The sequence below is a fragment of the Drosophila sulfurigaster genome, chromosome 3, assembly GCF_023558435.1.
Source record: "Drosophila sulfurigaster albostrigata strain 15112-1811.04 chromosome 3, ASM2355843v2, whole genome shotgun sequence".
NCBI classification, from domain to species: Eukaryota; Metazoa; Arthropoda; class Insecta; order Diptera; family Drosophilidae; genus Drosophila; species Drosophila sulfurigaster.
In genome coordinates this window covers 13,274,537-13,297,488 of record NC_084883.1, presented here as the reverse complement: position 1 = coordinate 13,297,488, position 22,952 = coordinate 13,274,537, and the positions used below count along the sequence as shown (strand labels likewise).

The 22,952-nt window shown below is 33.3% G+C and overlaps 2 protein-coding genes across 3 annotated transcripts; both read left to right on the top strand.

The window, feature by feature from the left end:
* The first annotated feature begins 1,244 nt into the window (after positions 1–1,244).
* On the top strand, positions 1,245–9,850 carry LOC133842786 (aquaporin AQPcic). Of its 2 annotated transcripts, none has more exons than XR_009894435.1 (5): positions 1,245–1,467; positions 8,390–8,616; positions 8,678–8,821; positions 8,889–9,420; positions 9,501–9,850. XR_009894435.1 is itself a non-coding variant. In XM_062276037.1 (5 exons), exons 2-5 carry the CDS (start codon positions 8,425–8,427, stop codon positions 9,534–9,536), a joined length of 795 nt encoding a protein of 264 aa, XP_062132021.1. In that variant the 5' UTR covers positions 1,245–1,467; positions 8,390–8,424; the 3' UTR covers positions 9,537–9,850. The 2 variants fall into 2 exon arrangements, 1 of the variants encoding a protein (XP_062132021.1); XM_062276037.1 differs by having other exon boundaries at positions 8,889–9,311.
* A 715-nt stretch (positions 9,851–10,565) lies between these two features.
* LOC133845670 (protein quiver) lies at positions 10,566–20,803 on the top strand. Its single transcript, XM_062280211.1, is given in 6 exon segments — positions 10,566–11,220; positions 14,397–14,519; positions 14,577–14,666; positions 17,281–17,337; positions 19,184–19,271; positions 20,629–20,803. Coding segments are annotated over 4 exon segments (369 nt in total). The 5' UTR covers positions 10,566–11,220; positions 14,397–14,519; positions 14,577–14,617.
* Positions 20,804–22,952: the final 2,149 nt, after the last annotated feature.

Below are 22,952 nucleotides of genomic sequence, written 5' to 3'. Positions count from 1 at the left end.
CGCATGACGTCACAATTGACGTTTCGATTCCGAGTGTCTTCCATATCATCCTACCCCCACGACCTCTCCTTCTCTTCACTCTCAGCTCAAGAGCTCCATTTGATAAGCATTACAGCATTCAACGGTAACAGACAACAACAATGACTAGAACATGTCTCCTTGCTTATGATTAACGTCTCAACGTTGCGCGCGCGCTCTCTTGCTCTTGTTTTGTGTCTTGCTTTTGCTCTTGCTCTGCTTCGCAGCTGTCGCACACAAGTGGCTCTCTCTTTGTGGTCGTCCCGCTTCCACCTTCTGCAGCACCTAGACTTCACATTTTTACCGATTGTTTTTAGCTCTCTGCTAATTGCGTCGTACGTCGTCGCAGCGCACAGTGTCGCATTTAATTATAATATAATATACAGAGGAATGTTTATTGTATTTTGTAATTAATTTGGTTAATTTTAGAGAGAAAACAATATATAAATATCTGACAATTTTAGATGTTACAATTTTTTTTATTTTATTATCAAGTATTTAATAATAAATTTAAGAGTATGAGAGTACTGGCTGTAGGGTTTTATTTATTAAACAAACAATTTAATAAACCAAAATTAGATTTGCTTACCAATTTTTATAAACATTTTTTGGGCCATAAATAAATTTATTTAAAATATTTTAAAATAATAAATTTCTTAAATTTTTTGGGCTATTAATAAATTTGATTAAAGCATTTAAAAATAATTAATTTCTTATGTAACAAAATAATATTTGTTTTTCCATTTTTTTATAAAATAAAATAACTTTTGGTTTTTTGACAATAAATAAAAATTATTAATATATTTTAAAAGTATAAATTTCGTAAATTAAGAAACAATAATGAAATAAGTGAATACCCGTAACAACAAAATTACTTAAGTAACAAAAAATGTGTGCATTTGTAGTCATGTAACTGCATAATTTTCCATTCTTACTTCACAACTTTAAAAACGTAGGTGTTCACAAGTAATGTGCTGATAATATTTAACTATCTTCTGATTCACTATTAACGATTCATTTTTTTTTTAACACTTATTTTTGCAAATTGGCAATAAAAAAAACCTGTGAATGGTAATTATTTTATATTATTCACTCGCAATTAGTTGTAAAATATTGTAATGATCAGTTTCACACCGACATTTCCCACTGTGCGACGCACTGCGCTTGCCGCTTTTGCTTTTTTTTCACCGTCTTCGAGCGTTTCGATTTTCGCGGTGCGCACAGTATTTGTTGTTGAGTCAAAGTGCGCGGATCGCTTAGAAGAGAGGAAGAGAAACTCCTGTAAGCGTGTCGCTAAAAGTTAATAAGTGTCGTTAAGTGAACTCAGTGTTTCAGTTAGTTGTTATTGCAAACACCTTTTTGCATATTACTTAAAAAGGTGGCATTTATTGCATTTCCAAAAGGTGTCAAAAAAGCTGTCGAGCTTATCAAAGTTAATTATTAAATAAGGTAAATACTCAAACTCCATAACTCTCAAGAATTACGATCTATGTAGGCTCCTCTGCCTTCCACTGTACCTTATATTCATTTCTCTTTGACCTTGTGCCTCACCTTCGTTACCTTTGTTACCTTTTTACTTTGTTATTCTGTTGCTCTTTAACTACCAAGATCCAAAAGATGATCTCAACAAAACATACAAATTTGAAGCCCAAAACACACGTGTTCACAAAACATTAAATATAACGAAAAAACATAATATATTTTCTACTTTTGTGAGTCAAAAAAAAAATGAGACGAAAAATAAAATAAACCACAAACGATTCTGAGAAATTACAGCTATTCTTTTATAGCACTGTGATTTGCGTTGTAGATAAAAAGATATATGCTTTGATTTAAAAATGATGCAGAGCTGCCAAAAAATATTAAAATAAAGACATATCCACTGCAAGTACAGTGAAGACTCAATTTTAAGGAAACGCTTTTAGAAAAGTGATTGAACTTATGAAAGAAAATATAAAGAAAGTAATAAGAATGATAAAAATTTATATGATTTAATAATTTATGTCTAATTAAATATTTATATTGTGTTTTATGTGGTTTACTTTGAATTGAAAGAAAAAAATTTAATAGAGACTAATTGTGGCATATATATTCTAATTATTCAGTTAGCTTTAGACAGCTTCCCCTGTCAAAGCGGCGATGCGTGAAATGATGCGAACATCTATTGTATAAAAATGTTCGTAGAATTTAAAGGGTACACAAAACTAAATATATTTACACAAAGTAGAGCTAATGAGCGAAGCAGAACATAGCGTGCATAAATGTGTTTAATAATTTTGTAAGTAATTATAGTTACTACAATTATTTGGCTCTGGCTTTAGCGCGCTTTATACTTATTATATAGTATCTCATTTGTTCAACAGAGTGTGTCTCCACTTTCGAAGGCCTTTGCCACGATTATGTGTTGAGTATGATCGATTACGCCAGATATAGAGCTCTACTTTTAGTTGGACAACATTCAGTGCTGCATACAAATTTCAATTTAAAGTGAACTTTATGTCTTTTTAAGTGATAAAGTTGCGCTAGAGAAATGCGGCGATGAAATCAAAGCATGTCATCAGCCTGACGATCGACGACGACATGTCTGCGACAGATCTGAGCGCGCGTATAACAGTTGTGTATAACACTTGCTAAATTGATCTAATCCCGTAGAAATTGCATCAGCGCTTGCAAATTTAAATGACACCTACGTTGTGTCGTTATTATTTGCAATGAAAACTCTTTTCTTTTCCATTTTCTCACACAATTGAGTGTAAATTACGTAGAGTGCATCTAATGAAATTCATTCGCAATTAATTTAGCCACATTAATTGTCTAATGCCTTTAATTACTTTAGAAAACAAAACAATCTCGTTTCATTTGCGACTTTGTTTGATTCATTTTATTTTTATTGTTATTATTCAGCTTGAGATTAATGTTGCCGCTAGTCTGTTTTATGACTTGACAAGTTCATGAACTTGGGATTGCGGTTGTGTTGTTGTGTTAATTTAAAATTCAAGATTCATTGCTTGGGAGGAGTGGAAGCACACATTTGATATCATGAAAATTAGATCATTATGTCAACGCAATGTTTACTTTCCTTAAAAGTTTATTTTCGTATTTTTAATTGATGTTGTTTAAGTAGATAAGGTTATAAGTTGACGGTTATTTAATAAACTAGGCAGAGAAAGTGTTAAGATGTACAATTTTAGTTGAAAATATTTTGAGGATCACCCAGAAAATATGTTAGCTAACATTGAAGTGATGAGAACAACAGCAACAGTTCTAATTAGTAATTACTACCTACTACTAATTAGTACACTAATTAACAAGCTATAATCCCAGGCTTTAATTACGAGTTAAAAAGGCATTCATCAGGTATATCTGAGGTGTTTTTTTTTAAATATTTCCATTTATTTTTTTTTGTTAATTGGAATTTGTTCGATCAGCTTGTGCTGCTTGGAAGGTGTCAGAATGCATTGTACAATCGTGTGTGTAATAATGTTATATGCAAATGCGAACGAATATTGTTATTAATATGTTACTTATTATTAAATGGAGCGGCGTCTTTTGTTGCATTGTGTGCAAGAATTCAGTTAATTTGTGTGCTTCACTCAAAGCGTTTGCGTTAATTTGTCGAACAAACATTTCAATTTGACGTGGGCGATCGGATTTTATGGCAAATATCACGCACGAATGCAAGACGACGAATATTACGAAATTGACTACTCGTATTCACTCTTCTGCACTCTCTGCTTGCTGCCGTAATAAAAATGGGATCATACGCTATCAAATAACGCGTTTAATCAGCTCAGCCTGCGTCGATTTCATTATTTGCCAAAAACGAATCATTATCAGATAAGCTGCATCTGATTAATTACACGCTATCATCCATGTGCCAGTTATTTGTGCTACCACTTGACTTCAGTTCAATTGGCAAAACATGGTTATACTTAGTTCGAATCATATGTTATATGGTGTACTAGCTATCTACAGGTGTTTTTATATCCGTTACCCTCAGGGTAGAAGGGTATTATAAATGTGTGTAACCAGCTCAATTTTGTATCATAAAGTATATTTTGAAAGTATTAGTACAATATTCGGTATAATTCATTAATATAAATATGTGTAACAAGCATTACATTGACAATCTGGTATATTTTTAACTAAACAAATATACTAAATGTAGTCTTACATATAATTGAGTATTTTGTCGAAAGATTTCAAGAATAACAACACAATGTTTTGCTTTTATTGAAATGTTTTAGTTGGCAATCTAGTATGTTTTGTAGTATATAGTATATTTTAAAGGAATTAGTATATTAATATACTAAATGTAGTCTTTGGGATATTTCAGAATTTTTTTTTTGAAAATTTTCACCACAATGTTTTACTTTTATTGAAATATTTTAGTTCACAATCTAGTATATTTTGTAAATATTTAGTATATTTTCAAATATTAGTATATCAATATACCAATTGTAGTCTTTGGTATATTTAAGTATTTTGTTTTATATATTTCAACAAAAACACCAAAATATTTTGTTTTATTAAAAGTCGATAACGGGTATCTCACAGTCGACTGTAGTTTTCTCAATTGCTTTTAGTTTTGGAATGCCGTTAGCTTGTTCCATGACTTTTCATTGGGGAAATCTCATTAAATGTGTAGTTCTATACATTGTAATTAATTTAATCACCTTTTCGAGAAGTTAAGTGATTAATACTCTGAGTATTCATGACAAATGCGAGTCGAGAATTTTCCAGCCAAACTCGTTTGGTACTTTCAAGATCGAACGACATTTGTGAAGATTTATATGTTGTGGTCTTCTATCGGATTACGATGACATCAGAGTTGAACCTAAGCACAAGCTGAAATTTACATTTAAGTGAAGCGATCCCAACTTATCTATCGAGACAAAAAGCACTCAATGTTTTTTTCGGGTGCGCCTGCTGTCAATTAAATTACAAAATATTTATCAATTTCTCAGTTGAATTTATGGCGAACCTCAAACAAGATGTCACCCCTTCAACGACCCCTTTCAGCCCCAATTGCCCAATAAAAGTGGCCACTGTCAATTAAAACGATGTGCGGCATAGGTTTCGATATCAAAAGAGCAGAGCACTTGAAATCATTTGTCTGATATTGATATATAGCCCACAAGCACACTCAAGAGAGGCGTAAAAGACAACGACTAGCAGATACCCTGTATGGTTTAAGATTTGAAAAGTATACACAGAAAGCAAAAATGTGTTAAAATCACGAATAAAATCTTGAATCAAGATTGTTTGATGTCAAAATTGAGCCAAGAAGGTTTATCAAGAACGAAATTTTACAAAACTTATAAGACAAAATATATAATAATAAGATTCTAATCTTGTTTCAAGAATGGAAAAAACTAAAAATTTAACGAAGAAGGCAAAATTTTAAATTCAACATTTTAAGACATAAGAACAAAATCTTTTTATTTTGTTGATCGAAAAGTTCTTTCTTTTCAATCTAGAATAAACCATTCTTGAATCAAGATTTTAATCTTAAACTAAGATATTTATCTTAAAATGCAAATTTAGCATAAAAAGCTTGATTGAAGGTATTTTCAATCTAAAAATGTTATTTTAAGATTGTTTTTTTTTTTAGATCGAAAAAAATCTTACATCAAGATTTTTCAATCTAGACTTTTTTGTCTCTGTGTTGATTTAAAAATATGTTCATTAAATACATATTTAAGTAAGGAAAGTATTTTATTGCCCTAACGATTTTGATGTAGATGTTGATATACTTCAACTGTCATTGGAAATTTAATGATTAATATTAAACACAAAACGGTGTGAAAATCATAATCAACACTTTTAGATAATAATCTGAGATGTAGCAAGTCATATTTGTTTGCAAATATTCAATGTCAAAGCAAATATGTATATCAAACTAGTTATACCAGTATTTGGTTTGTCACATATAGGAATTACTTTTAGAATGATAAGAAAAAGCTTAATATGTACTTATAAACAAAAAGTAATGCTCAACATTAATCTATTGTATTCGCTTAGCATTAAGGCCTTTAATAACAATCATTCAATTTCTAGATTAACAAATTAGTCATATCTTTGCGAAACTATTAAATTTTGAACTTGAATTGTAAATGACAAAATAATTATGTTAGTTATTAGAGAAGTGCTATCTACCCTTTCCCGACAGTACTTAATATTAAAGGGTATTCAAATAGGAACAACTCGATATACGTGTTAGCGAAGCAAGTCTAAAGTTTTCATTTGTAATACATCATTGCGTAATAACTGATTGATATTAATGGCTAAAACATTAAATTCAGATTGCATAGATCATCTGTTGTTGTTGCCTCAGTTGATGTTGCCTCACTTGTTGTTGTTGTTGTTGTTGTTGTTGTAAGCTGTGTGTGGGGGCATGGCCAACCACTTGTAACCCATTTTGGGGACTGGCAAACTGATCTTGACCGCGTTGCGTCCGACACTTGCGCCAAATATGTAGAGAGTTGTGTCGAATCTTGCCACAGTTGTTGCCATATCATGAGTAGGCCTTTTGCCTTGGCCAACTATCCAAAGTGGCCAACACTGCTAATCCCCCTGGCGTGTGCGATGAGGCTGCGGCTTAAAGTAGTTGTTGATGCTGCCAATACATTTTGTGGCCAAATATTTGTACAGATTTTATGACTTGTTGCCAATTAAATGTGGTTTCCACTTGCGGGAGAAAGCCTTATGTGCACTGTGAGAACTCACTTCAAATGATAAGATAAAGCTTTGATTACAACAATTGGATAATGCCTTAGACAATGCAGTTAATTGTTTAAAGACCTGCGGATAGAAGCCAAGTTGAAATCACTTGGTTAGAGTCAACTAAGAGGATGACAAAACTTTTACAAGCTGCAATAAACATAAAACTTAATTGTGTAGTAGCTAAGATAACAGTGCGAAAATAAGAATAATAATTATATTGACGTTTAGCTTAGATTAAGTAATTAAAGAAAGGAAGATAGATGCTTTCACCAGCAAGATTTCATATGTCTAAAATTATCACTGATAAGTAAAAAAAGAAGACGAAGTAAGAATATGACATTTTTAAACCCGCCACTCATAGGGTAGAAGGGTATTTATTAAGAATATATATCCTTGAGCTGATGAGAGAGATGATCTAGCCATGTATGTCTATCTGTCTGTCTGTTCGTCCGTCTATATGAAACATTGTATCTTAGATACTATAAGAGATATAGCTTTAATTTTCGACAGCATTTGTTATGTTTGCAAGCCAAGTTTGTTTTAAATTTTGCCACTCCCACTTCCGCCCCCTCAAATCGATAACAATCGAATAAAAAGCGTAATTTTGAAGCTAGAATCTTGGAGCTTGAAGTCTCGATAATAATAACTATAGTTTCTATTTCAACCAAATAGCAATCAGATAAAAATTGAAGAAGTTATTAAGTAAATAGTTTTGTATGGAGAAAAACGATAACTTAGTGCTGGTCTTAATTGCTTTGTGTGATAATTTGGTATATTTTGCACTCTATGGTATATTTTGAATGTATAAGGTATAAAATCAGTATACCAAATTTAGTCTTTGGCATATTTGTGGTATATGAATTCGGTATATTTTAAAATTATTACCGCACTGTGCTGATTTCATTTAAAAATGGTGACTAGTATCTCACAGTCGAGCACACTCCACTGTAGCTTTCTTAGTTGTTTTTATTTATTTACTCTTTACTCTTTAAAGATTAAGATCAAAGATAAAGGCATACTTATTTAAAGACCAACTATATATGAATTATTTATATTACTTTATTTGCTGTAAAACGAATGACTAACTTGTAACTCTTGATTTGTAATGGTTGTATATTAATAATGTGACCATTAGTCATAAATTACATTTGCTGAGTCAAAGAAAGTATAAAAGTTGCTATAAATATTGCAAATAAACAATAATTTATAAACCTGGAGATTTTTCAACAGCAAAAATGGAAGTGAAATAGGTATAACACTAATAACAATAAAATAAGCACTTGTTGAGCATCCGTTTACTAATTAAACACAATCCAGAGCTATTAATAGAGTGCATTCCGAATGAAGTAGTCTGGAGGTGTTTGATGAACCAATTGGGTGTCAAGTCAGCGATGGCAACTAACGGAAATGGCTGTCACAAGTGTCTCGCCTCCTCTCTAATTGTCCATCGTGTCCACTCCATATTAATGTATGTTATGTAGTACAGACCATTGCGACTAGTTTAGTCATGCCCCTATTAAGCGTTGCATTTGAATGCGGTCAGCGATCACTTAGAGACAACGATGACGACGGTTCATGTTGAACAATTGTTCACTTCCAAGTCGACAGCATAATTAACAGCCTGACTTTTCTTTTCGCGTTGCAGTGCATCATTGTTGAGCCAAACCGCAAACGAAGAAGATGGGCAAATTCGAGTACTCGCTGGGCCTCAATGAGTTCAAGTCAAAAGAGCTGCGATTGTGGCAGGCACTCATTGGCGAATTCGTTGGCAATCTGATACTGAACTTCTTTGCGTGCGGCGCCTGCACACAACCCGAGGATGGCACCTTCAAGGCTCTGGCCTTTGGTCTGGGTGTCTTCATGGCCATCACAGTGAGTGCAGAAATAAATTACCGCATTAATTGTGTAATTAATTAAAGTGTTTGCTCCTCAGATTGTTGGCCATCTGAGTGGCGGCCACGTGAATCCCGCTGTTACCGTTGCCATGTTGGTAGCAGGTCGGATCAGCGTTCTCCGCGCCGTCTTCTACATCATCTTCCAGTGCCTGGGCGCCATTGCAGGCACTGCGGCTGTGAAGGTGAGAGTCTGCGCTTCATAGTGTTTGTTCTCGCTAGCTGAACTGTACACTCTCCTTCCCTTTGTAGATTTTACTCGATGTGGACTATCACAATGGTTTGGGTCACACTAGTCTGGCTCAGAACATCACCGAGCTGCAGGGTTTGGGTATTGAATTCTTCCTCGGACTCGTCTTGGTGCTGACCGTGTTTGGTGCCTGCGATGCCAATAAACCGGATTCCCGCTACACAGCTCCGTTGGCCATTGGCATGGCTGTTACTCTGGGTCACTTGGGCACCATTCGTTATACGGGCGCCAGCATGAACCCAGCTCGCACAGTGGGCACTGCTTTCGCCACCGATAACTGGAGTGCTCATTGGGTCTATTGGGCTGGTCCAGTGCTGGGCGGTGTGGCGGCTGCTCTGCTCTACACTCAGGTGCTGGAGGCCAAAGAGTTGCCCAAGAACAACGAAGCAGCTGAAAAATATCGCACACATGCCGACGAACGTGAGGTGAGAGCTTTTGCGGCTTGGCATGATAAGAGTTTCTACTGAAACCCAACACATACACATTACACCCACACTCACAGACACACACACAGATACTCAGAAAACAATGATTGTAAATACTGCATTGATAAATGTTACTTTAGCGTATTTCCCATTTCGATTAATCGCAATCTTTTCTTTTTCCCTTCGCAGCTGCGCAAGTTGGAAGGAACTCGCGACTACGCTTAAGGATCTAATATCCACCTCTACCTGTCATCACTTCAAAATGCTCATTCACCTGCATTAAATGGAATACAAGTTCGAGTAGAAATGCATTAAGCTCACATTCTCGACTCCATTTCGTTTTCGTCTTGAATAATTCTGCGTATACGTGTTAATTATTGTTTGTACGAGTATTTATGTATTTATTTATGCGAATTCATTGTTTAAACTAATACCTGTTTATATTTAAGCTGTGCTTAACACAACCAACAACAAGTTATTTATGTATATTTACATCATGAGTTCATAATAATAAAAAAAATCAAAACTCACTCCGAAAATACTTTTCAATTTTTTTTAAGGATGGGAGTTGCATATAAGTACCACAACAATTCCGAAAATAGAAGAATTCTTGCTCAAAGAGTGTTGCCTACTTTTGGGAGTCAAATGAATAGTGAAGAAAAGAATATCCGAAAAGATACAAATTCTTTGGAGTAAAATTTGTTGCAGACTTTCGGGCTGGCATGAATATAATTTATTGAGGGAAGTTTTTATAGCACAAAAAACAGATTTTAACGAGTTGCACATAAGTGAGAAAATATGTTATAAATTAAAAAATAATTAACACATAATAAAAAAAATAAGAAATACATATTTAATAATTATTTTATTTTAGACAATTATCATGGGGAGATAATTTGATTGATTAAGACGATTTATTTTAAGCACCTAAAAGTATGCTACAAAAAATCATTATATATTCATTACTCAGCAACAAATGGTAAACCGAAAACTAAATTCGTTGCATACTTTTCGGCACCTGAATAAATATAATAAAATGAGTTCTGAAATACTTCCGTCTAGACAATCACATTGGATATTCAAATAACCGGGCAATACCTTAGAGCTTTAGACATTGTTAGTCAACACTAAAACGCATTGGCGCCAAAAAGCTCTCATTGTGCAGGGGAGAGAGCACATGAGTGTGTGAAACAGTGTTTGAAAATAGCCCCAAAGCGACATGCGCCAAACTCACGAGGAACACAAGGAAAATCGGAAAATTCGGCGCACAGCCTCAGTTGACGTCGTTGCGTGTTGGCTGCCAGCGTAAAAGACACAACCTTCACGTCCGTTGCGAAGAAAGTCAATAAAAAACGAAATTAACATAACTTGTGTTCAAATTAAATATGTGAAAAACGCAAAACGGAGTGAATTAAAATTACATTCAGTTAATGCTGAAAGCAATGTGAATTGTCGCTTGAAGGTGACGAATGGAAGTATTGATGAATGTCAAGTGAAGAAAATCCAATCAATACAAATTCAGTGTCAAGCTTGTTAAAAGCCAACAAGGCCTGTGTCGCCCACAACACACGGCTAAAAGGAAAAACGGAGACGGCAACGACAAAACGTCAAACGGCAAACGGCAAAACGGGCAGAAAAGCGAAAGAAAAAATAAAACGGCCAAAATAGACGCATTCTGTCTGTGCGTGAGTGTGTGTGTGTTGTGGCATGCTCGAGTTTAAATTTGCATTAGGTGTTGGTTTTGGTTTTGGCCCACTTTAGCTGCCAAATCGATTTCTACTTAAATATTATGAAACACCTGCGCGACGACCACTGTGACCTCTGAAGCTGCCCTCAGGACAGTGTTAACGTTAACGGCATTTTCCAATAGCAGTGTTAATCAATAGAACCAGCTGCAGCCGAGCATAAGGTAAACCAAAGTTTCATTCAATAAACCAACGCAACCCAAAATGCAGTTCCTTCTCGCCTCTTTTTTAAGTGCTGTGCAATAACAACAACAATTCTATGCGTGAACTCATTGCGACTGCGACTGCGACAGCGACGTCGACAGTAGCTGCAAGTGAGTGTGAGAGCTGAAAGGGAGAGCACGCAGTCAGCCAGCGGAGAGAGCAACTGAGAGTGAGAGTGTCATAGCTTCAAGAGAGAGCGAACGCATTGCAATTGCCGTGCGTGCTCGTTTCTGTGTGTGTGTGAGTGTGAGTTGTTTACATTGCGCCTTGCTCTGTTTTTCGCCTGGTTCACATCTCAGCTGTGTGTGAGCTGTGAACCGTAAGCCTTAATAACCAACCGACCGACCGGCAGCAATAACAAAGAGCAACCGGGGATTAAGCATTTATTTAACTGCAGCAAATAATTAAATAATTAAAGCATTTGGCTAATCACACACTCTCTCTCGACCATGTGATAACCGTTAATTATCTAAGCAAAGTACACACACTTGTTCGCGTGCTTAAATTGAACACTGTCCAAAAGAGAACTCTTCAAAAATAAGACACACATATTTCTTTTGCATGTGTTTTTGCTATAGAAAAACTAAGAAAACAACTATGAGAAACAGTCTTTTAGTTTGCCTAATATATAACACTCTTTACGGTAGTTCCTATGTTAATCTGTATTTATGGGAAGCAACAGCTGATTTAATTTATTACGTATCCGTTAATTCGTAGTTTAGGTTCCTGTCTAATACCAAAAATTAATTATTATTATTTTTGAGATATAGGAAAATTAATTATTATTATTTCTGAGAAATTATAAAATTGTACAGGATAACAAATCTTTGATTAACATAATATGTATAACAAAATCAAAAACGAATAATTTCATTTTTTAACTACAATACCAAATTTTAGTTTATTTTCTTACATTTATTTGATTTTAATTGAAATTTATATTTATTTTATGCTATGCAGATATACTTCATATTTAAAAAAAATTGATTATTTCGATAAGAAATAGAATAAATTGTCTTTAGGAAAAGTTGTAATATTCAGAATCCAATTTCCATTTAGTTTTTAGATTCAAAAATTTAATAGTATTTACTGTGCAGATATTTTAACGAAAATTTTATTACTTAGAATCTAATATCCATTTAGTTTTTAAAGATTTACTAAGGAATTGAACCAAAACAGCATCGTAGTACCATCAGAACACATTATAGGGAAGCTTATTCAGGTCAAACCTCAATCACAATCTACATAAAAACTATATAGTTTGTGGGTTACAACTTCAACTTTGGCATAATGTCCGAAAAGTATGCTACGCAATATATTTACTATGCTTTCTCTTCCCCTCCTCGCAAGAGTATTCAAAACCTTAACCTGAAAAAAAGAAACTATCAATAAATAAATGTGCGACATTCTTCTGCAGTTGCGACGCACAGTGGCCCACATAAAATAAATAAATAAAACAAAAACGCTTTGCTGCTGTAGTTGATGTAGATGATGTTGTGGTATTGGCGCATTTCTTGACACTTTGCCAAAGTTCATTGTAGTAAATATGCGAATCAAACAACGTGAATCTCTCGACAATCTCGACAGATTAAAATGTTGTATGCAAATAAGCAAATCAAAGTGGGAAGCAAACTTTGATGACCAAAGACAATATTAACTGCACATATAGTATACTCATATGTGTGGATTATATATAGAGTGGATGAGTTCAATGTTCACATCGATGCGGTCGCATTGAATTGTTTCACACACTCGATTGACATCAACAGCAGCCATGACTTGGTCTTCTTCTTCTTTCTCTCGGGTCTCACACATTGACCTAGAACACTTATTAGAGGTTATGCGTTCGCTATTATTAGTGTAGATGTATAAAAAACATATATGTCCATATATACTATATATGTGTATGAATATCTTCTATATATAAACATTGCTAGATATTGACGTACGCATTGAAGAGTGAGGCCAGTGAGGTGGAAATTTGATAATCAACACCGCGATTTCAGCTTCACTCGAGCCCAATTTATGGCTCGTAAATGTGTCGTATTAACTGCTTGCCATGAAATATGCTTAAATTACTCAGCTACAGCCTCCAATGTATCATATTGGTTTATATGTATCATGAGTAAATAAAATCTGCTGAGTTGTAGAGTTGTGTAATGCGACAGAAGCTGAAAGATTAATTTACAATCCCTCGGAATCAACTTTTTATGGCACCCTTTATTTTTGGATGATATTCTTGGATTTCTTTTCTGAAATTTAAATACTGCAATGGGATCTAGCAACAGTTTAACTATTCCAATTCTTAGTGTGTGCTGGAACTCAAGCATAAATTCTTATTTAATTAGAATAAGATATATTTTCACTTTTATAGCCGCTACCCGTAGGGTAGAAGGGTATTATGACAGGCAGAAGGAGGCAACTCAAACCCAATAAAGTGATATAGATAGCTATATCCGTCTGTCTGTCTGTCCGTCCTTATTAACACCTAAATCTTAGAGACTATAAGAGATAGCGATATAATTTTTATTGACAGAGCTTATTATGTTTACACGCAGATTAAGTTTGTTTCAAATTTTTGCCACGCCCACTTCCACACCGCAAATCGGCAAATATCGAAAATCAAGCGTCATTTTGAAACTTGAGTTTTGGTACAATAATAGTTGTTATGATTTCTGAAAATTTTCTTGCAATCGCATAAGAATTACAATTGTTATAGTATGAGAAATAATTTTGTAGTTGCCTTGAGTGACAATGTGGCATATTTTGCACTTAATGGTATATTATGAATATAGTACTATATCTGCAATATGCCAAATATAATAAAGTGTGTATTTTTAGTATTTTTGCGGTATTAAAATACCAATATGAATACCGCATTATTATTGTTATTAATATTAATTTGGTATATTTTAAAATTAATACCGCACTGCTTTTCTTTTACTTAAAATGGGTACCGGGTATCTCACAGTTGAGCACACTCGACTGACGCTATTTCAATTCTCAGTGGAGGTTGGAACTCAACCATAAATTCTTATTTAATATTAAAGATACATCTTCATTTTATTATAGAACTCTTAACTATATTATAAATTCTAATTTATATAAGACTATATATTCCTATGTATCTTTTCAGTGACAATGACGTTATAATCAGGCATTCGTTATGAGGTTGAGACGCTGCAGAACTTAGCGCATCTATGCCGAATCGGCCCTAAAACCATTCACAATTTCAAGCCATATCGTATTGGAGTACCAGGTCTGTGATTCCCCCTTAATAAGAGTTACACATTCAGTTAGACAATGTATCATTTGCAGAGAAGAGGTAGAAGAGGAGGAGCGAAGCTTTAAAGCAAAATGTGGACTAGAGAAAACGCAGCCAGCAAGTGGCTGCTGGCCTTGGCAGGTAATCACTACAGTGAAACACTCGACATAACGAACTGCGTAATGCATAATTAAGGCCACTTTTGCCTTATGGGCCATCAAGTTTTATTAGCTCTAACGAAGGGTGTACTTCAAAGCCAAAGCGTGAGATTGTTTACGATTTCCGAAGAAAACTAAAGCAAGAAACAAAAAAAAGAAAACCAATAATCAAATTGTACCACTTGGCAGATGGACTTTTATTTTTACAATAATCGTGGACCAATATAGAACGTGTGCAGTGTATAAATAGCTCAGCGCCCCGAAGAGGGTCGTCTTCATAGACTCACAATCTCGCATTCACATTCACATTCGTATTCTCATTCACATTTACATTCACACTTGAGATTTCGCGATCGCGGCTGGCCAACGGGTCGTATCAGCGATGTGTGATATGAGTGATGATATGACAAGCAAATTTAAACAATAAACAACTCAATTCAAATTAAAAATAATATTGAGTATTGTGAGACAAGAGACTTTATTTTGATAATCGTACTTTACTTAAACATTTCTCACACTTTATTGGCTTACAAATTAATTTACAAATTTCATTTCACATATTTTCCATCGACGTATGTATAAAATAAATTGTACAAATAAAAGTTATTTTGGCATTGGCAAAATTCGGTACGGCTGATAATTGTTTTCCAAGTAAGTTTTACTTTCCGTTTTCAAAATTATGCCGTTCGTTTTGTTTTCACTTTTCCGTTTACGTTTACGTTTACCTTTCCCATTTTCCTTTTCAAGTTTTGCGTTCGTACTAAGCTACTATTTGTGCATATTTCTTTTGAGTTTGTTCCGTATTCGTACTAAAAAAAATAAAGAAACCTTATTACGTATAAGTTTGTCTGGCGTGACAAAGGTTTCAGCAACCTTGCAGTTTTGTTGGCGACAGAGTGTTCTGCAAATCACATTTATTATATTTCAAAGTTTATTAATATTAAATAATTACTTTAAAATAATTAAATTGATGAATATTTATTTAAAATTGTTAACAAATATTAAAAATATAAAAATTTCTAATAAGTAATAAGATAATAACACTTAAACAACGTTTTAAAACTAGATACATTGAATAATTATGAGTTTTCCAACACTACTGATCGTTAATATTTATCGATAACTTGAAATTATTATATTTTTATATATTTTTAATAAGAAATAAGATAATCAGACTTAAACACATATTTAAAACTAGATTCATTGAAGAAATCTTACTTTTCAAACACTAATGTTGGCCAATATTTATCGATAACTTGAAAATGTAATAATTACTAATAAGAAATGTCATTATGAGACTTAAACAATGATTTAAAACTAAATACATTGCATATATCTTACTTTTCCAACACTACCGATCGCCAATATTTATCCATAACTTGAAAATGTAATAATTACTAAAAAGAAATGTGATATTGAGACTAAAACAACGATTTGAAAATAGATTAATTGAATAATTGTTACTTTTCCAATACTACTGATCGCCAATATTTATCGATAACTTGAAAATATAATAACTACTGATAAGAAATGAGATAATGAGACTTTAACAACGATTTAAAACTAGAATTGAATTGAATACTTAATAGTTTTCCAACACTACTGATCGCCAATATTTATCGATAACTGCAAGCTTGCTCTACGCCTTGTTATCGCCAGTGTTGACACCTTGTAAAATAAACGTTAATCGTAAGTGCCACATCAGTTGCGTTTGCGTTCGACTCTGTTACGTTTCGTACCGTTCCGTTCCGTTTCGTTCTATTCCATTACGTTCCGTTCCGTTCCGTTTGGTTCGATTTAGTTTGGTACGATTACTGATACTCGTAAATACTCGTAGCAGTCTCGTGTCCTGTACACACGTGTTCTGTTCTGTTCCGCATCTCAAAGTGCGTTGGATCACAACTGTGTCGTGCCTGTACTCGTACTTGTAACTTGTCTTGCAACAATATTCAAAACAAAAAAAACCATTACACCTTGTAAAATGAAGGACGTCTCGTTTGAAACACTGTATAAATGCATTGCCAACAACTATGTATAGCATTACTTATAAGCGTAACTGTATCACAAACAAACAAAAAAACCAAAAATTCGATACCTCCCCATCCTCGAGAGCTGCTCTACCACTTTACACTCGCTACTTAACTCCAGTTTACTTCAGTTAACACGTAGGTGAGGTTAAATATCTTATCTAAACTTGACTGTGTTTCTGTGTGTGGCGCGCATCCCCAGAGTTTGTATGTCCCCCAAGTCCAAAAGTCCCCTCGGCAAACAGAGTCCTCAATCATTGGAGTGATCAAGGAAATTAAAACAAAAAAGTCTTGGTTTCTATTTAAGTTATTTCAAAAAGATTTACATTACCCAATTTCCTAATCATTTTCAATTCAATTATGAATTAAATTCATTCTTAAATACTCTTTATAAGAATTTATAAAAAAAAAAGCCCTAAAATCTTGATCGCTCTCCATTGATTGACGCCGCGTGCCGAGGTTTTCTTTGTAAATGTCTGTAATTTCCACCTTTTTCCAACGCAACTTTTGAACTTCATTTTCATTTTCCTGTCTTCTACTTTTGCTCTTCCTTTCATTGTTTATTTGCAGCCATCTTTGGATTTCTAACATTCGTATGGATTCCATCTGCCTCAGCCGAATGTCAAAGTATGAATCCATTGATCCTTTGCCTATATTAAACTGCTTAAATATACTACTATTACATAATAACTTTTTTGCAAAAATACCAAAAATACAAAATAACAATTATACAAAAAGTCATGCATAAGTATATGTATTCTAATTGTAACATTTTTTAAAAACAAAAATTGGTTAACTCTCAATTTAATCGAAGACCGAGACTTTTATATTTACAAAACAAAAAAAAAAAAAACAAAAACAAAAGGCTCTGTGAATACGCAACAAACAAATTTGACTATAAATGTTTTTTGATAACGAACTTACTTAATTGATTTCTCCTCTCGGCCCCAGGCCATATCTTTTGATTTACATATGTCTCTATATATATGCAAAAGCAATTATTTCAAAAGAATCCCTGCAAAAGATTAAGCTAACGCTTTCCTCAATTCGAACTGCATTTCCATTCAAATTATCGCGAGCTATTATCATTTCTTTCATGGCATAAACCTGCCAGCATATGTTCAACTGCAACTACAACTGCAACCACAATCTTAATCGCAATCTTAATCGCAATCTCAATCGTAATCCTTAGACCTCATGACGCCATCCTTATCCTCAACTATTCTTTACCTTTCTCTTATCTGACTTATCTTTAGTTGTGAATGTATGTGTGTGTGTGAGTGTGCTGTGTGTTTTTTATTGTGTGTGTGTTTGCATGTTTGAGGCACTCCCAAGCAGCATCCTTTATCCTTTACACTGTGTGTCCTTCAAAGTGATACTTTGCATGCAGACATTTGTTCATTTATTTAAAGCACTTGAATTTTGCACTCAATTATAATTGAATTGAGCACTGAGCTGTGCAAAATGTTTATTGAATGCAGCATGTTTGATTTGCGTTACTTTTATTATAAGCAAACTGTATTTTTTTTATTTAATGACTAAATTAGGCATTCATTTTGTATAGCATAAAATATACAAAGATTCCATTATGAGACAAAAAAAGTTTACCAACTTCTAAGGATACATTTTAGGAACGATTTTCTATAATATTTATTTTAATCTTTATCTTTATACAAATTCAAATAAAATAGTTTTAATTCACAGAAAGTTTTAGCATCCAATTAGATTGAAATTTTTTGAAGTTGTCACCTGAAATATATATTTCTGAAATAAAATTGTAGCTATAAACTTTTTTTTTTGCGATGAAATTCAGGAGTTAAAACACTTTGTATAAATCCAAAGATTTCAGATTTAAAATTGGATCTATTAATTTCAACCTTTCTTTAAGTAAAATCTCCAAAACCATTTTTTATATATTTACATAAAAATTATTTCCAATAAAATTTAGAATTTTAAATCCAAAAATTTTAGATTTCCTCTTTTTCTAAAGTGAAATCTCTAAAAAAAAATATTTTTCTTCGATTTTCTGAAGATGATTTTAAATTGATGATCCTCTTTTTTAAAGTGAAATATATTTACATAATTTTGTTTAATATACTTATAAACGATTTTCTGCAGATGATTTTAAATTTATAATCCTCTTTTTTAAAGTGAAATCTCTAAAAGCAATTTTGTTTATTATAATTAGACATTTCTTTTATCATTTATAGAACGCATTCAACAAACGCATTTCATGCAAGAGTTTGATTTCAATTTTTACACACTGTTGAGAGCTTTTTTGCTTGATCTCCACGCACTTTTTAGCGCCTGTTGATTTGTATTATCACACCCGTGTTACTTGTAGATTATTTAGAAATGTACAAATACCTATTAAATAGGTTTCCAGCCTTTGACTGAACAAAGCGGCAAATCAAATTGATTGATGAACTTGTTGGAGCATGAAAATAATACAGATCTGTGCTTTATACTGCAGCGCGTTCGATTTACTGTTACGAGTGTGATTCCTGGACGGATGCACGCTGCAAGGATCCCTTCAACTACACCGCCCTGCCCCGCGATCAGCCGCCTTTGATGACCTGCAACGGCTGCTGTGTGAAAATGGTGCGGCATCAGAGATCACGTAAGTGTGCCAAGAAGTAGTTGACGAACTGAATGAATTGAAGTGTATTTTTGTGGATCTAATTATACACTGCGTCCATGGGGAACAATATTTGTGATTACTATGCTATGTGTAATGTATACATTACAAAACTAAAATCTTTTTAAAATTGTACCCCTTATCTATTTCAAAACTAATTTACGTCTGTCTGCCCGTCCGTCCGTCTGTTTAAACTTGCAGTTCTCAAAGAAAATGGGAGCTAGCATATTCAAAATTTCAGTGAAAGTAAAGAGTTTCATATCGAAAAATTTTCATAATATAAGATTTTTAATTTGATTCCCATTTTATGAGTAAAATTTTCATTGCAATGCGTTAGACAAAAAAAAAAAAGTACGAAATCACTAGGAACTAGTATTGACAATAATATTTGAAGTATTTAACAGGTATTTATGTACAAAATCTGATCTTTTGAAAATGGATTCAAACAAGAAATATATTATTTAAGATAATGAGTATAGGGATACTTTCTTTCTACAGTCATCGAGTTATACGGTATATGTGTATCACTGCCCATATTTAATATCTCTAAAGTCCACAAATAAGCTGTGAACTTTGAAATAGCAGTACTTAAGACTTACTCATTTAAAATTGCAAAATACTATTCTAAACGCAACTTCGAGACAAAATTTGATTATAACATTTTAATGTATTAATTTTTAAAAAACTCAACAATTTTTTCATTATTGGAAACTCAATATTTTGAAAAATATGGATAACAAAAGAACAAGGCTGCATTTTGAAGTACATTGAAATAACAGTGTTCAAAGAAAAATATAAAAATATGAATAACTTAATTCTACTATCATAAATTACGAGTTGAACAGGATCTTATATTTTATTGCATAGAATTTATTGGCTATTTGAGCTTCACACAAAAGGAGTATGCAAAAAATTCGTTTAGTTTTTTTTCTGACACACTGCTATTTCAAAGTTCACAACTGATAGTAAAACATTTAAAAATAATGAGCATAGGGATACTTACTTTATATAGTCATCGAGTTATAAAGTATATCACTGCCTATATTTTATATCTCCAAAGTTTACAAATACAGCTGTGAACTTTGAAATTTAGTTTTTTTAGATATTCAAAGTTCACAGCTGTAAGTATTACATTTAAAAAATAAATGTGAGTTAGGAACTCAATTGTTGTTATCAAGAGACGTCGCGCAGCGTATTTGGCAGTCGAGCAGACTCGACTAGAGCATTCTTCGGTGTAGATGTAACGGATCTTCTCGCTTCTTGTCCTTGCAGCGTACGAGGTGGTGCGACGCATGTGTACGTCACAGTTACAAATCAATTTATTCATGGTCGATCACGTGTGCATGATGGAAAGTTCAGGCAATGGACATATGTGCTTTTGTGAGGAAGATATGTGCAATTCTAGTCAAAGTTTCAAGTCATTCGCAAGCCACGGTTACCAGCATTACCTCATGATCATCACAGTGCCATGGCTAATACATCGACTCGTAGAACAGTTTGTGCACAGTTAGACAGAATACAGAACATGACAAAACCAAAAAAAAAATAGAAAAAAAAAAAAAAAAGACTACTTAATCCGACAGAACACAACAAGAGACAAATTCATGAACAGAACAAATGTTGAAACAGAAAGAATGAAAGAAAGAAGCGTTGAAAAGAACATAGAGTTACCACACACCTTACACACACACACATTTGAGACATCACACACACACTCTTACACACTATACACCTACACACACACATCTATCTATAGATCATAACATCTACTCGTAACTTTCAACTTGATTTGTAGCCAACTTCTGATTATTTAAGTTTCGTTCTGCAAGCACAGTTCTCTAATCGAATCTTCAACAAGTAGATCCGCACATATTAAAAATGATATATATATCTACATATATTCAGTATATAAAATAATAACAATAATGAGACGATGACGATGCATACGAAACTTCTACAGAAAGAAGAAACTGCATAAAACACAGAGTCTTCTTGCTCTTCTTCCTGCTACTCTGTTTATTTAAACAACAAATACAATATATACTACTATATATATATATATATGTATAGTATATAATGAAATATCCAAAGATTTGAGAAGTACTCGTATGCGCGCTTGTTGCACTTGCCACATAGAACATAACTCGTAATACTTGGAATGTTTGCTACACACACACACACACGTAACGTTGAGATCGAATACGATTTGGAAATTTGCAATTTGAAATTTTGACATTTGACATTTTGAAATTGAATTGAATTGAATTTGAAATGCATGTTGTTAATGCTATAGCATGTAGCGCTTAAGTAGGTACTCGTATCTTGTAGTTACATTTCATTAACTTTTGTTACTTACATTTATAGAAAGCCCAACAAAAATCAATATGAAATATCAGTTAAACATTATTATCAAAAAAAAATAACCGAAATGAACCTACTCTTTAAGTAAGCTTCTAGGATATTTACTTTAACTAAGCAAATGTATAAATTTGTTTTGTATATATGTTATACATACTATATATTTACTATATATACTGTATCTGTAGTATATCTGTGTGTCCACCCACACCGGGAATCGATTCGAAAGCGGAAAACGAATGGAAAGGAATCTAAGTATTGTGCAATATCAATTGCCGCATTAACTCAAATGAAATTTGCTCATCCAAGTTTATTCCAAAGTCACAGAACTTCACAGAATACGAACAATTAAAACCAAAATCTAAACACACAAAACTAAAAAAACAGACACATCAAATGTTACTCCAACTCGTACTTCTTAATACTCCTTATAATTACTTATTATTATTATTATTATCGATACTTATCTCTAGTCTCTAGTTTAAGCTAAGCTCTTTGTCCAATCATATCATCAACGAGTACTTCAAACTCCAGGAGTTACCAAGCTACGAGTTAAACACACATCAAATTTTAATAATAATTTCTATGTCCAACTACTGTATAAAGTATGCTTTCGGTTCATTCAAATTCACAGTCCCTTGATTTTGACCCACAACAAGTGATAATTAGCCAGTAAGCAGTCCAAAATTACCCCATAACAAAGAAGATAACTACCCCATTTGCATAGACTCTCGGAGACCCTTTCAAGTCCGATTAAATTACTATCGATATCATTCAATAGTCACGAGTAGCGCTGTGTACCGGGTATCTTGAGGTCGGGCAGCTCGATCATAATGATGGTCCTCATGTTTGTTATTCATGCTAGTGATAGTCTTAAAAATCAATTCATCAATTTGTACTTAAACATACGATTATAATGTAGCTTTTGATTTGATTTTTAATCATTCGATTATTCGATTACTCTTAAATTGTATTTTAGGCATATTATATACAATTTTGATTTATGTAATTGAACAAAAAAACAACAAATTGGCTAATTGGCAGAAATAAACATTTTTACTACAATACTACTAAATACATTGTAATACTATCTCATCTCGACATTTGTATTTGTACTTGCTTTGTATACTTTGTATTTTCTCAACTTTCACTCACTTTTCTCCTCTCTCTCTGTTTCGCTCTCCACCTGCACTATCCATCTGTAATATAATTCTAATTATCAACTTAGTATCGGCTTTTAGTTACT